General features: G+C 41.9%; 1 protein-coding gene across 5 annotated transcripts in view; it reads right to left on the bottom strand.

The window, feature by feature from the left end:
* tns2a (tensin 2a) overlaps positions 1-15279 on the bottom strand; it is a 64005-nt gene that overhangs the window by 34643 nt on the left and 14083 nt on the right. For all 5 annotated transcript variants that reach the window (XM_084368019.1, XM_084368021.1, XM_084368020.1 and 2 more), the window contains exons 2-3: positions 10077-10182; positions 9477-9514 (exon numbers count right to left, since the gene is read on the bottom strand). In XM_084368019.1, coding sequence (XP_084224145.1) covers positions 9477-9514; positions 10077-10182 — 144 coding nt within the window. The remainder of the gene's footprint in view (positions 1-9476; positions 9515-10076; positions 10183-15279) is intronic.

The following is a 15279-nucleotide window of genomic DNA, read 5'->3' as shown; positions in this document are numbered from 1 at the left end:
CACATGTCTAATGCCTCTTAATCATGACAAGGTGGACTTCATGAGAAAACCAGAAAGCACCCTGACTAACACGAGGGGACTTCAAGGCCACGGCTAAGCAAGAACAACACCTATGGGTGAAACACTTGTATCCTGTGGACTTAGGAGTCCCATATCACACTTTTAGTGCTTTTCTATATGTGAGGCCAGCTAACAAAACGTCTATCTGTATTTTCTTTCTTTCTTTTTTTTTTCCCCTCACTGTTTCAGCACGTTTCCCCTCTTTGTCTCTTGTTCCCACACTTTCTTTTGGCCACAAAAGGAAATAAAGGGGTCTCTGTCTCTAGCTGTTTCGTTTTCGCTCCAAGCAGCTGAGAGGGAGGCCGAAGATATCACAGGTCACATGGGTCCCTGTGGTGGAGCTTTAATGATCAAGTGGGATGCAATTCCCTGTTATGGAGCTGGGGGTCAACAGTTTTGACTACACACTCATACACACATACAGTTAGGCAGATGGAGTACACAAACTGGAATACACACATGTCACTTGCTTGGTACATGTAGAACCTCAGTGGTGTTCTCATGTACCCATCTCTACCCTCCTCCCAAACCAAACAAGAGGCTGAAGGCTCTAAGCCGGACAAAAATAAGCCTGGGTAAATAAACAAAGCAGGAAGACATGGGTCAGGATGAGATTGGGAGAGATCAACAATGGAAAAAAAATCTCTCGTGAACCAGCAACATTATTACAGATCTTCAGTCCTTCCCTCCCTGTCTGCCCTCTGTGGTCGAGCTTCCCTCCGCTACATCTCTGTCACTCATCCTGTTGATACAATTCACCAAAGAACACCGTTCCCTCCTCTTTCTATATTTGCAGCACCCTTCAGCCTAAACAGTGTTTACCATACGCACAAAAATCCATTCACATTCAGCATTGTCAACAGCTGCTTTAGGGCCCGTCACCCTCTGCAGTACACCGCAGCTCCCAAACAAGACGACTCTGTGGTGAAAGTCTTTGTTGTTTTCCTTATTTTTTTTTTGTTTATCATCCCATTGAGGCCTGAGGAGGGGAATTGAGACAAATGGGACGAAAAACAAGAAGACACAAAGACAGGAATACTCTGTTAGTAACAAGAACAGAACTGGTGGACCTCTACATCAAAGTTTTTGTTAGTATTTCTGGGGTATTTTTGGAGGCCAAACCGGAAGCTAGCGTTGCCCTGGTTACTTCAACAAAAAGCTTATGGGATTTTGAATTGGATTTTGGATTATTGCAGAAAATAAGCTCTGTGTCAAACACAAGTTTATGAAATTTACACGCTTTGTTCAGCAAGATAATCTTCACAAATGAACACCACTTTTATGATTTTTGAAGCACAAATGCAATTGTCAGGAGTAAAAATCTTCAACGTACTACACTAGCAGTGTTTCATCCCAACATACATGTAGAATGAAGGACATCTGCCATACTGGGGGATCGGGTGAAGCCATCCAGGCCAAGCTTGAGCCGATAGCTGTAGTAAGATGTGTGGCTGAGTATTTCAAACCCAGACTACAAACACAAGACTGGCCAATAGCAATATGACATATGACACTTGTGATGTACTCACCACGCCACCCAACCACCCAGCGGTGGTGCCACCCTTCAGCCGTCCCTCTCGGCCCATACTCAACCCAGAACTATCTACGCTGTTTTCCGTCCACACTATAATGTTACCTCACAACCGAGACTATGCCGACTTGGTCTGCCGAGGCTTACCAATGTTGGGCCACAAGTGGACCAATAAAATTATGCTAGCTTTGATCAGTCTGTAAGTTGTAAAGTTAGAGTTAGAATAGTTTGCAACTGCAGTGAGTCTTTAAAGAAGGACTAGTGAGTAGATGAGTCTCCGTGTTCAGTGTGATGACATTTAATGTCCCTGACAACTTCTGTAGTCCAGTTGTGCCACTTTTTAGCAACTGCCATTGTGGAGTACTTACTGACATATTTTATGTCAAAAACAAAACCCAAAAATCTCTTAAACTTGTGTTAACCACAGACCTATTTCAGGCATTTAACAGAAATTCTATGCAAAAGCCCATGAACTTCAAGACAAGGGAACTGGAAGTGCAAAAATGCGAACATAATTCTGGGTTTTAGTACTGTTTTGTCTTGTTTTTATCATAATGTGAAATGCCCTAAAATGTAAAGCTAGTACAATTAGTGATACAGTATCACTAAAATCTGTGACTTCATGTGCTGCACCAGTTTGGGTGTCATTATGTAAGATCCCCCATAAGACAGATCTGTAATGGTCTCTTTCAAGACAGGTCAAACCCACTGGCCAATTAGTGCAGCTTATGCCCCTGATGGTGCACACACACACACACACACACACACACACACACACACAGACACACACACACACACACACACACACACACACACACACACACACACACACACACACACAGCGGACTGGCGAAGTCCCAACTTGGCTAACTTAGCTGTCATGCTTATGGTTTTAACTCTCATCAACATTGCTCACCCACTTGTTCATTCCCTTGCTCAGCCCACGCTTGTCACACGCACTCGCACACACAGCTTGAACTCAAAACATGCCAGCCTATCTCGGCAATTACGCAAGCTGTCTGTGATAAAGTGGCGACTCCTTTAGTCAGGAGAGACAGCCGTGGTCCCTGTAATGTTAAAACGATACATTTGGATCCTGTTATCTGGATGACTCACACTGACTACATGAGTATTTGGTGAAGTACACAGCCTGCAGGAGGGAAACCATAGGCCTGGACTCAAGGCCACAAAAGTCTAACCAGAGATTACTTACTATTGATGTCACTCTGATCCCCCAAACTGCATTTCTTCATTTCATGGTTTCCGCCACCTACTGTTATGATTCAGCAGGCTGCTCACAGTAAACTGTTTGAACTAATACTGTGATACCTAAACTTTTCTGGTTTTGGCTGAGCTGTCGGTCTCACAGCTTTGGCACTGAAAAATGCTCAAAACGAATCTGTGGCTGACATGTTTTCACAGCAATGAGTGACAGATTCCTATAGGAAGTGACAGGAAGTCTGTAGGGTGAGGGGGATGTTGGGTCAGCTGCGATATTGAGCTGCATGTTGGGAAAACATGGGACTGTGGCGCAGTTTTTCAGCCATTACTCCATCATTCCATCTCCTCATCACTTCCTTTGTTTTGTTTCTGTTAGCCAACAAAAAAAAATCAAATATATGTACGATGGCCTTGAGGAAAAAGGCTCCAGTACAGAAAGTTTAACAGTATCAGAGAGAGAAACATTTGTTTGCACAGTGTTTCCTCTGCTGTATCTCTGTCACTATCTCATCTTGAATGTATTTTCTTGACTAAAAATAAAGAAGAGCTGGGGAGCAGGACTCTGACCGCAACTGTCCTGATGAAAGGCTTTCATGTTGGAGAAACATCAGCAGGGTTATGTTGCTCTTCCTCTCTTCTCTGGATCCTCCCCCTCTTCCGCTCTGTCTATCTGTACTTGACTGTACATCCTCCTCTTGTAAAGAAGGGCAGACAGTGCACACAGTTCATGGCTGAGTCTCATGTAAAATGTTTTTGGACATGTTCAGTGGATAAGGACACGAGACAAGGAGGAATCCTGATACACAGAGGGGAAGCAGGGATTGTAATTAGTGTGATACACATCTGAACAGTGCCAACATACACCATCTGTAGAATGGCTTATCAGACAAACATTTTTCCAGTCAGCACTATGAACTGGACAGTATTAGAGTTTAGTTAAGAGTTAACATTTTGGTCGGAGCCCTTGGTTGGACCTCAACAACAAACCACTGCATCCATTTATCTGATTATGTAGAAACAAGATCAGTTTGTGATGATGCTCTACCTTTAAATACTATGTAGACCACATCTGTGTGCTTGTATTGTATATGTATAAATAAAAATAACCCAAAATGTATATTGCATTAGCAATATAGAACAGGAATACTGCAATTACATATTTCACTCAAATTGTTCAGCCTAAGGAGACGCCATCAACAATGTTCAACAAACTAAGAATATGCTCAAAAGGTCATAACTCGGAGCGGCATTTGAATATTTTCTGTCCAAAACAGACCCGATTAACTGATTTAAATCACACAAAGCAACTCAAAGCAAAGTGGTCACACTTGGTCTACTAAATAGTCAGCTCATCTCAACACACTTAGTCTAAATGTCTAGACTCTTTCAGTTTATGTGTTGGCCAGCCCGTAAGAGTCCAATATACAGTATCAGTCTTGTTCCTCTGTAAAGTACTAGTGGGGTCTGTGTCACTCAGTCTGTGAGCTGAACAGATTTTCAAACAGTCATAGAGTGTTTCCCTGACCAGCGGAAATGCCTCCTCTTGCCTAATTAGACAGACAGGCCAGTCAACTTGTCACGGGCTGCATTTCACTAATTTTAATCCTTCCTCCTCCCACTGTTCCTCTACAACCCCCCCATCTTTGTGTCTTTCCCTCCATCTATTCGCCCCCGTCACTCTCTCTCTCTCCCCTACTTCCCCTGGGACTACATTTTCCACTTGGGATAGAAGATAAAGAGGAACTGTTCTCTGAGAGAAGAACATGGCTGATATAAAACTGTTTATGGCCTTCTGTTTGTGTGTGTGTGTGTGTGTGTGTGACTGTGAGAGTGTGTGTGTGTGTGTGTGTGTGTGTGTGAGAGAGAGAGAGTGAGAGACAGAGAGAGAGAGATGAACTCTGTGTGTTTTAATAGAATAGAGATGGTACTGGAGGCTGTTGAACTTGTGAGCAAAGAGGGAGAAAAAGTGACAGGAGACAACCAAGAGAAAACTACGATTACCACCTTGTGGCTGTATGCCTCTGACAACCAGTCAAGTAGCAGTTTACATCTATCACTATATTGAATTGTATGACTCAAATGAATCATTTCCATTGAGAAACTTGCTGTCTTTACTTCAAAGTTTATTTTTACAGAGGAGAACAGAGGACTGATAGAGAGCTTAGTCACACGGTGCAACAAATGACCTGAAGCCCAGGTTGTAAAACATTGATAGTGCACACACATGTTCAACGCAGCACAGATGATCTACTGTATACAACCACCACAGTATTAGGGTGGGCACCCAAGATAAGTGTCATTCATTCAGTATCTGATCAAATGTGATGTATGGTCACAATCTTCCCTTCTGTTCCTGCGTTAATGCCTTGAATAATGGCCAGAAAAGTGTTTTTGCAGAACATTATGTCTATGTTCACACTGCCAGATTTTGGCATATTTTAGCAAATTGGATCCAAACCACATTTGCACTTTTGTGCTGGAAAGCCACGTCACTAGAATAAAGAGTAGGGACATTAAGCAGTGAGGGTCGAGGTACAGCTACGGCTTCTGGCAAACATTCCATCAGGTTGCTGTAGTCGTGGAAAATTAATATCACTAAGCAATAATTAACTCTTACAATGGCTACTGCTATAACTACCTTCTAACACTTTTTTGACTTATTGCTGATTAGTGCAAACCAGGCGTTCTCCTGAAGTAGACAGGGTGAAACTTTTTTCTTTCCGACAGTCTGTCTTAAACATCTGCTTTGAGAAACAAATCGGATTTTTCTGGAGTCTGAACATAGCTTATGTTGTCACAGTGAAGTTGACCTTTCACTTTATCATTTTATCCTATTAGACATGTCACAGTGACCTTTCACCACCAAAACCTAATCAGTTTTTCCTTGAGTCCAAGTCCACATTTGTGCCAAATTTGAAGAAATTTCCACAAGCTGTTCGATTATGAGAATGGGATGGACGGACAACTTGAAAACGTAGAGCCTCTGGCCACAGATGTCACCAGTGCAGAAGCAAATACATGAACTGTAGATCTACATAAACTACCTATAACCACCAATCATTCTCTCGAGGAGGGAAGTTTCAAAATTACAGAGGGTTTCCAGAGAACTGGAGCTTACGCATTGGTAGGATACTGGACTGCGTGGTAATCAGATGATTTGTCACACAGTTTACGGCAAGGTCGGCCGGGTGGAGATGTAAATAGAAGCCTGGTGAGAACAGGATGGTTTACACATGACTAACAGACCTCCAGATGTGTGAGTGCAAGTAAACACACACAAACACAGTAAATATGCTCGTGCAGGAGGGTAGAGGTGCTTCATACACAAGGTTATAGGTAATAACTGCCAAATGTGAATGAAGGGAGGAAACACCTTGAACACGGGTAAGAACAGCTGGTTAGTCTCTACAGAGGGAAAGCTAAAGATAATCATCTTGGCAGGCAGGCAGCTGGGATCTGTTATTTAGATGTATAAATTGGCCATGTCTCTACTGTATTAAAGAAGTATGTGTTTTAGAAATCACAGTATTCCAGATTGAAGCCATCCTGCCTCAGATTTCCCCCCACAGTATGTAAAAGGTTAGATAACAGCTGAGATGGACTCAGCAGCCAGACCCCCACGCCCTGCCTTATCTGACCTCTCCCTTCCTGGGCAGCAGCGATGAATATCGCCAACTAACAACCAGTCAACAACCACACATCAGACACTTACAGTAGGTCTATCAAACAACATCCTGCCTTTCTGAAATCAATCTCAACGATAAATTAACTTCATCCAGCACTTCCGTGATGATGAATCTTTTTTTTTTCATAATTTTCTGTTTCACAATCAGCTCAATCTTTAAAGGAGATAACAATCTGATATCCTGATACTATAATTGTAGTCTTTTAGTGATTCAACAATTCTAGTGCAGTTTTAAATATCTACTGTAAATTGGGTGAAGAAAGTAGGGATAGTAGGGATTTTCTCTTTGGCTGAGTTGGATTAGAAGACTGATACATTCTCATGTTGGTAAGACAAATATGAAGCTACAGCTAGCAGCTGGCTTACAGTAGCTTATCTTAAAACTAGGGGGAACATCTCACCTGGCTCTGTCAATAGGAAACAAATACGCCTATCAGCACCTCTAAAGTGTACCAACTTATATCTTGTTTGATTTAATTTCACAAACCCGAGTGCTTTATCATTGGACAGAGCCAGGCTGGCTGTTTTCCCCGGCTACAGTCTTAATGCTAAACTAAGTTAACCAGCTGTAGCTTCATATTTAGCATACTGACATGAGAGTGGTATCAGTCAGCTTATCTCTGATGGAAAGTTGGGTGAGGTTTTGTAGTCCACAAAACATTTCTGGAGCTTCAGGACAAAACAGTGTTGCAGCATTCTCCTAAACCACTGAAGTGGCTGGGGACTTCCAAAATGTATAAAAACAATCAATACAGCATGTCCAGCGTTATCAAAGTCTCTGTAGACACGAGATATGACACTGATTTTAAAAAGATATTATCTACACCCTTTTAAAGACGAAATATTCACTGTAGCTGCTAAGCTAAGAGCACTAGCACACACCCCGTTCTAAGTGTATGAGCTCGATCGCACATTGAGAATGTAACAAAAGTTTTCAAATCAGTTTGGGATTACAGGACTGATGGAGACCTAGATTACACTAGATGAGCTGTGAGGAGCCATTTTAGGGGGTTTTGTTGGTTGTTTTTTTTTACATTGAAACTCCAGAAATGTTTTGTGACTACAAAACTTCACCTGACTTTCAATTGGCATGGGATTGAGTAGATGATTACTTACTTTTCATTTTTGGGTGAACTTTTCCCTTAAGGTTAAAAAAAACCCTAATATCTATTTTTCCTTTATATCAAAAATATTCTTCCAAGAATAACATGTCCAGGAGCAAACAAACCTGTAAACTAAAGTATCACAAGTTCTACTGAAAAGCCTGATTTTATATTTCTATTACGTGTGCAGTTTGAAAGCGATCCTTTCATGTCTGAACTCATCCTCAGGGCTCTCCTCTCCTCAAATAAAAGACAAGAGGATGGAGCCATGCTTGAGGAATGAGGCTTGTCTTTGCCACATGCCTTTGCCCCTGGCTCTCTCTCTCTTGCTCCTGCTGCCTGCCAAGCCTCCCTTCCTCAGCCTCTACCCCCTCTTCATCACTTTGGCCATGGCTGGCATTCTCCCCCTCTGCATCCCTCTGTCTATTCATTATACCACCCCTCCATCAATGAGCCTTTCACAGAGGCAGCAGAGCCGGGATTGAGCAGCTCTTTCTGAGGAATGCAACCAAGCTGCCTTCATATTAGCCGAGATCTCAAGACTTCTGCCCTCGTAGAGCCACTGTTATGTGTCTTTTCACACCTCGCTGGCATAACAATCTACTGAACATCTCAGAGAAGTAAGTCCAGTGCAGTCACATTGATTTTCATAGAGGAGGATGGCTAACTCCCAGGGGCCTGATCCATGAAGCAAGATTAGTAGGTCAGCATCTGGGCTTAACCTTGAATTAGTGGGGTCGTGGTGGAGGCTGGTGATGACTGCACATTTAACCTGCTCCAGTCATGTTCATACTGTCGACTTGAAATAGTTTATTATTGCTACAACTAACTATTGTTTTCATTATTGATTAATGTATTGATTGACTATACGATTTGTCGATTAATCAAAAAATTGTGAAAAATGAATTCCCACAGCCCAACGTGACGTCTCTGAATTGACTTTTTTTTCCAATCAGCGGTCCAACATTTAGAAGATTTATATTTCTGTATGGATGAAAGGAGGGTAACGTCTGCACGCTTGCTCCATGCCACAGAAGTTTAATAAAGACAGCGTTTCCATGCCACTTGGATCTTCATCAGGTCAGACGTTTTATAGTTCTCACAGTTATCCAGTTCTTCTTAAGAGGAAGCCACAAATGTTTTTATTTCCCACAGTGACCACTTCTGCAGTCTGCTTCATGTGTTCACTGTTTCCTTTACCACATTTATCATTTGAGTGTTTTGACCTCATTTTCACAAGACATCTGTCAGGTCACTGACGTGATGAGCCCATGTGAATACATTTCTTTTGGTGGAGTGTAAAAGTAGAAAGATTTTTATAGAATTTCCAGAAAATTAATATCTGTTTCCATCCTTTGCTGTTATGCAAGAATTAGGACTTGAGAGCATCGAAACCAAACAGTTGGTGGCATAAAATCTCCAGTACGGTGCCATTAAACCAATGCAGGGTATAACCAGATACATACACATACTGCATTATATATGTCAGTGACTGAAAAACAATGTAGCTTGATTGACAAATGAGCCAAATTTCATGTATGTCATGATTTACTCACTCAGTTTCTATTGCACTTTGTTTAATTTTGTTTATATAAATAGATCAACTTTTCTAATGCAGCCAAGCTTAAAAATACTTTGCAACATTTAAACTTTTTCTCCATATCTGGAGTTTACACCCATCTTTCTATGCACGCAGAAAATGCACATAAAACAAAAAACCCCTTTATGGTGGATGGAGACACACATGGAAATCAGCTATACTGTAGAGTCCTGCCCCAGCTAACCACAACACATTTGATACTGCTCATGACTGTATCACAACAGAATTGTTTTGTTTTTTAGAGTCCGAAAAGGCAGGTGTGAGCTGGATCCTTACCTTGGCCTCGCACTTCCTGTGGGTAGCTGTCTTGCATACTAAGAAGAATGAGAGAAGGGAAGGAGAGAAGAAAGAAAACAAGAAAACAAAGTGAGTTTTGTTGTAGCTGTACTGTCCAGTTATTTATATTAACAAACAAAAATAATAGTTTAGTCTACATATTAACCATTGAGGTCAACCTGCTCTATTTGTCAGTGTAACTGTCATCTCTGTTTGATTTTATTGCATTTCAAGTTTGGCAGCACCACCTGAGTAAAAATCCTGATATCATCCTGCTGTTTTAGCACATGCTTGGTCTATGGCTTGCATCCCAAAAGGAAAAACACACACTGAGTTTGTGAAATGCGTCGCTCCCAAGATGCAGTACCTGTACCTTGAGTCCTGCTTTTGTCACAATTGCAAATCCTGTGTGCGCTGCGGAGGTTAAATGACATTTTGCTACGTGACAAGTCTGGTGTTTGCTGCCCTTGATTCATTCATATTAGACATCCTACTTCCTGCTGCTTCTCTAACTAGTCATTACTTTGCTTAACATGTCCATCTCACTTAGTGACCAAACTGCAACACCAGTGAAAACCTTTGTTTATGATCAACACTTACCTCTGCAGAAGGAGCCCACGTTGTCGACGTTCTGACGACACACGCTGCACTGCCGCTTCTTCTTGAAGGTCTTTTCCTTGAAGACGTGGGGCTCTCCCTTCCCCCCCTGCACACACACAAACGGGAAAACGTGATTCACACTCAGTTAGCAGCCTGATACAGCACCAGAAGTGGCAGTGTGATCTGTGGAGCTGTCTACTCTCAAAAACACTTGTTTGAATCTTTTTTTGACCTTCATCCAAGAGTTTGAGATGTAAAATGTTGTCCCTCTGCACACACTTCGATCTGACAGGATGGAAACAAAGATACTGGACTTTGCCAACTCACATCACAGAAAGATCAAGGTAATTGCTTGTGCTTGTTAGTGGACAGTAACAATGACAAGAGCTCAGAACTGTCAGCTTTAAACTGTGTGTGTGACAGACTACGGTGCATAGTTTGTGTGTGTGTGTGTGTGTTTGTGTTTGTGTATGTGTGTGTGTGAGCGTGTGAATGTACATCTATTCTCTACTCCCTTTGCCTCTTGAACTTCTGTTCTGGTTGTGTAACTGTCTTCCAGTAATAATCCTTGCGGTTTCTACCCAAACCCCACTATAATCCTGAGTATGTGCGTGTGTGTATGTGTAGAAAAAAAAGAGCATAAGTGTCGGTCTAATTCTTGTAGAGAATTTCATTCTCATGTCACAATGTGTGCTAGTATGTGTGCGTGTGTGTGTGTGCGCGTGTGTGTGGTATCCATCCCCACCCAGTGCCTCTTTGTTTCCCAACATGGGATCAGATCTGCAGATGACTGGGCCTGACGTGACTCTGTGGAGGCTTTGAACATGAGAACTGTTAACAACCTCGGGCTAAGTATGGGGATTGCTAAGCATGTTTTCATGCATGGATACATAACAGGGTGGAGGAGAGTGGGTATGGGGCCAAGGGGCTGTATGTGAGCAAACAGTCTGTGCGACGTCATGCTAAGATGTAAGTTTTCTGGAAACCAGGAGGTATTCGGTCATAAGTGTTGGTTTTTAATTAGAAAGTGTTTCTCTCTTCACTCATCTGAGAGCAAATATATGCACAAACACACCATCAACGTCATCACCGTGACAAAACAGCTGTGTGTAAGAGAGCAATCACACGGTTAAGGCTACTCAGTGTCCACGTATCCACAGCTTTAGATAATTAACCTGATACATACACATAAAGGGTTTTTTGTTTCCTCTCTGTGTGCTTTTCCTCCTTGGTAACAAAGAAAAAGGGGCTGTTTGCACACTTTTTCCATTATACTGCTGCTCTGACTCTGTTCTAGAGACTGGACACTGTTTGGACAGCTGCCTGCCTGGCATCACCCTCTGCCAGCAGTGTTCAGCGGCTGCTGGCCTGCCTCAGTACAAGTGTACTATGACCGCAGTACATTGGATGGTGGAGGTGGACGGGGTGGGTGGACTGGGTGGGTGGCTCAGGGGCTGGCGGTGGGCTGAAGTCTGTTATGTAATGATGATGTGGTCATGGGATTGATGTCCCTCTCTAAAACTGCACAGTCATAACTTTAGGAAATTGTATATTTCTTATGTTGGGATTTTCATTAATTTTTTCTTGACTCAGTATGACTTGGCTCATTCCTGTTTCTACTTTTGTCACAGTAATGAAACAAAATCCACAAAAACTTCATTAAAGTTTCATGTTATCTTATCTTTTCTTTTCTTGATCCTGTTTTCATGAATCCCCGATTTGGCTCTCCTTCCTAACTCCAAGTTCACCCTTTCCTGAACCCTAAACATAACAAATGCTCCTTCACCTTCTTACAAAAGATAAATAAGTATCAACTGTCATGCCACCAGACTACACAGTAGCTACTTTCCTCTTTAACTCTTAACTCTTATAAAGCATTCTTACTGGAAACATCATATGGTTGGTGCACAGGAAGAACAGAACAGGAAGTCTCTACAGCGGGTGATTACAATGGCCCAGAACATCACTGGTACCATCTACAGATCATCAGTGATATCTGTGAATTGAGATGTCTGCACAGAGCCCAAAGGATACTAAAAGACAACAACCACCCCAGTCACAGTCTGTTCACCCTGATGCCATCTGACAAGAGATACAGAAGTATCCACTGCCATACCACCAGAATACAGAGCAGCTTCATTTCTCAGGCTATCCGACTCCTCAACTCAACACTCTGCCATGAATAGTTAATTTTTCAGACTTGACTTGACTTTTGGGGGTTTTTGTAGCTTTATTACAACAACAATTCCATTATACAAACTTGTGTTTTTCCAAATCATGATTAAATCAATTGTGAATCTTGAATGACCAATTTAACCACATCATGTATGCCTTGCTCATTAGCCCTGTCATCCCACTGACCAGGCATGTTAGATACAGACTTTGACACACACAGTCAAGAAATACTATAACATCTTCTTACAAACTTCATTTTTAATTGTGTTTATTTGCAGATTCAGTCTATCGTTTGCCCTCATTTTCACTTGTGCAATAATCTTGGGTATGTGTGTGTGAATAAGCATGAATGGGTTTACACATGGGGCCCACGGTGAGTTTAAAAAAGCAACCAGCGACTGTCAGCTAAACCACAGTGGTGATGTGGGCTGAGAGATAAACACTTTTAGGAGAGGTTGGCAGCATTCTTCCTGTGTCAGACACAATCAAGACCACTATATAGTGCAACCACAGGCAATCATGGTCAGACAGGGATACACCGCTGCTTCTGAATGCTGTATAAGGTCTCATATGGATTGAAATAAGCTGCAACACAATGGTTCATGTGAGGGTGTAGGTGAAACCACATTAAATCTCATGCAACTGACAACAACTATTGTGCTGTGGTGCTTCGGCATTGAGGTTAAAACGCTGACCATGAACCACAATGTCCCTGGTTTGCGTCACATCTTCCTTTCTCCCATAACTTCCTGTCACCTTTCTGCTTGGCCATCCAATAAAGGCACAAAATACTAAAATCTTACATATCTACCTTTAATCAATTGGAGTGTTTTCTGTGCCAATGCAATATGATTTGTTATCCAACTGATTTTAACGAAAGGTTGCAGGTTCGATGTCTGAAACAACCATGTCCAGAGAAAGTGTGCTGTATTAACAAATACAGTATCTAAACTAGAATGGCAGTCAGTAAAGCACATAGCCACCTACAAATGCCTGATTTTTTTCAATATCCATGCATTATACCCTGAGAAATGACTGAAAAAGTAAAAACGCTCTATCTCCAATTAGAAAGAAAGTATGAATAAAAATACTTGGATCCGTCCCTTTTTTCAGCTCTCTTTTGCTGTCACGAAGAGTAATAATATGTGAACCTAGACTAACTGTGAGTCCGAGCTTTACCGGTGGAAGAAACTGTTCTTAAACCTTTTTGTCACAACATAGGTTAAAAAAACATTCACAATAGCTAAAGCACAGTTAAGTATTTTAACTCATAGTTAGAAAGAACAAGCAAAAGTCGACCACAGACCAATTCTTTGCTTGGCAGCAAAGAGGCTGTGTCATGGGGAACTCATATTTAGAAATCTCCTCAAAAGCACTAGCTAGGACTGGGCGACAAAATCAAAGATATTTCTGACAAAATACCTTGATATTAACATTGTGAAAATATTGTAGGGATTAATACTGGTACTTTTACAAAATATTAACACAATGTGATTTTTTTTCTTTTTAAGTAATGTGGATATAAAGAGTTAGTGGGGAAAGGCACACAATAGAACAGTCTCATAAGATCAAAAAATTCCATCACTTTACTGTAGTACAGCCTTTTAAACCAGGAAATCACTTATTACCGTATCGAATCATATGATGATATATAGTCCACAGCCCTAGATCAGCTTAATTAAGTAAAGCGTACCGTGCAAACCTTCTTAACTACCAAATCTTTTGAAACTCTGCTCAACTTGGGAGTCCAGCAGAGGAAACCACAGGGAAGGAGGTTTACAACTTTGAGGAGGATTACAACAGAGTCTGAGTGCATAAGCACTAAAAACATCCTGGGATGCTGAGGCCAGTCCCCAGGATAGTAATTACTGTCACCACTGTAATGGATAAAAAACATCTTCCTCTGTTAAAACATGTGTTATTCAGTATTCAGTAGACTGAGCTAATAAAGAAGCTGTTACTGGTAGGATCATGTCTGCTGCCTGCAAGTATAGAGCTGCAAAATAGACGAGAATGAAATGTTTAAAATAAGAAAAAAACATCTATTTAGCAGGAAATGAATCAATTTATTCACTCAAACTATTGATGCACATCCCCACAGCCATACAGGTTAAACAAACTGGATCTATCTGCCATCACTGACAAATAGTGGTGGACAAACCCTCACAATCAGATCATCTGAGCTACAGAGCCTCCGCCAGCTGGGACCTGCCTACATTTCCACAGAAGTGACACAAGTTATAAAAAGCTACCTGAGACGTCAGGAAGAAAAACTCAACACACACAAACACTCACTCACGTGCAGACTTGTATCCCTGCAGACGGCAAGTGGAAACAGACAGCCTTCCCCCTTCCTCTTCCAGTCCCCGTGTCCCCCTGTGTGCCAGGACAGAGCCCACCTCCCCTACAACATCTGCTACGCACAAGAAAGTCCTTTTTCTAATATTTTTAGCTTTCTGGCAGAAAGAGGAACCAGAGGTTTCTTGAGTCAAAGAGATGCTTTCTAACCAAAAATCCCTCCCCTTCCTTGCTGCACGTCTGCCAGCCGTCACAGAACAGTGGCTGGATTGAGTGAGGGAGGGGTTGGACGTGTACAGGAGATGCACAGGCGGGCAGAGATTCATGCATACAAATGTAAAAACAAATAGAAACAGAGAGCCACTGGAAACTCTCTTGCTCCTTCCCTCCTGTTCCTTTTCTAAAAATAGTCTTGATATTTAGACAATGATGGGCATTGTGTGGGAGTGGTAGGCTACATTAGTGACTACAGGCCTGGCCACTGTGACCTCAGCTCGAGCTGCAGATGGTCAGTGAGGGCACACATTGAACATATGCTTGAGGGGAAACTCTTCTTACTTATTTTGACATTAGAAGAACTCTGTGACTCACTCATAATGAAACACTGCTTATGCTAGTAGCTGCTAATGTTGCCTTGGTGAAGGGTAGCTACAGAGGTCTGGTAGGCGCCCTTCCAGAAAGGAATTTATAGACTTGACCCTCAGTTCCAATAAAATTGCCCTGAGTCTAC

This window comes from Pagrus pagrus (assembly GCF_965226575.1).
Source record: "Pagrus pagrus genome assembly, chromosome: 11".
Classification (NCBI taxonomy): Eukaryota; Metazoa; Chordata; class Actinopteri; order Spariformes; family Sparidae; genus Pagrus; species Pagrus pagrus.
Note: the sequence above shows the minus strand (reverse complement) of the source record. Positions and strands in the feature narration are given on the sequence as shown.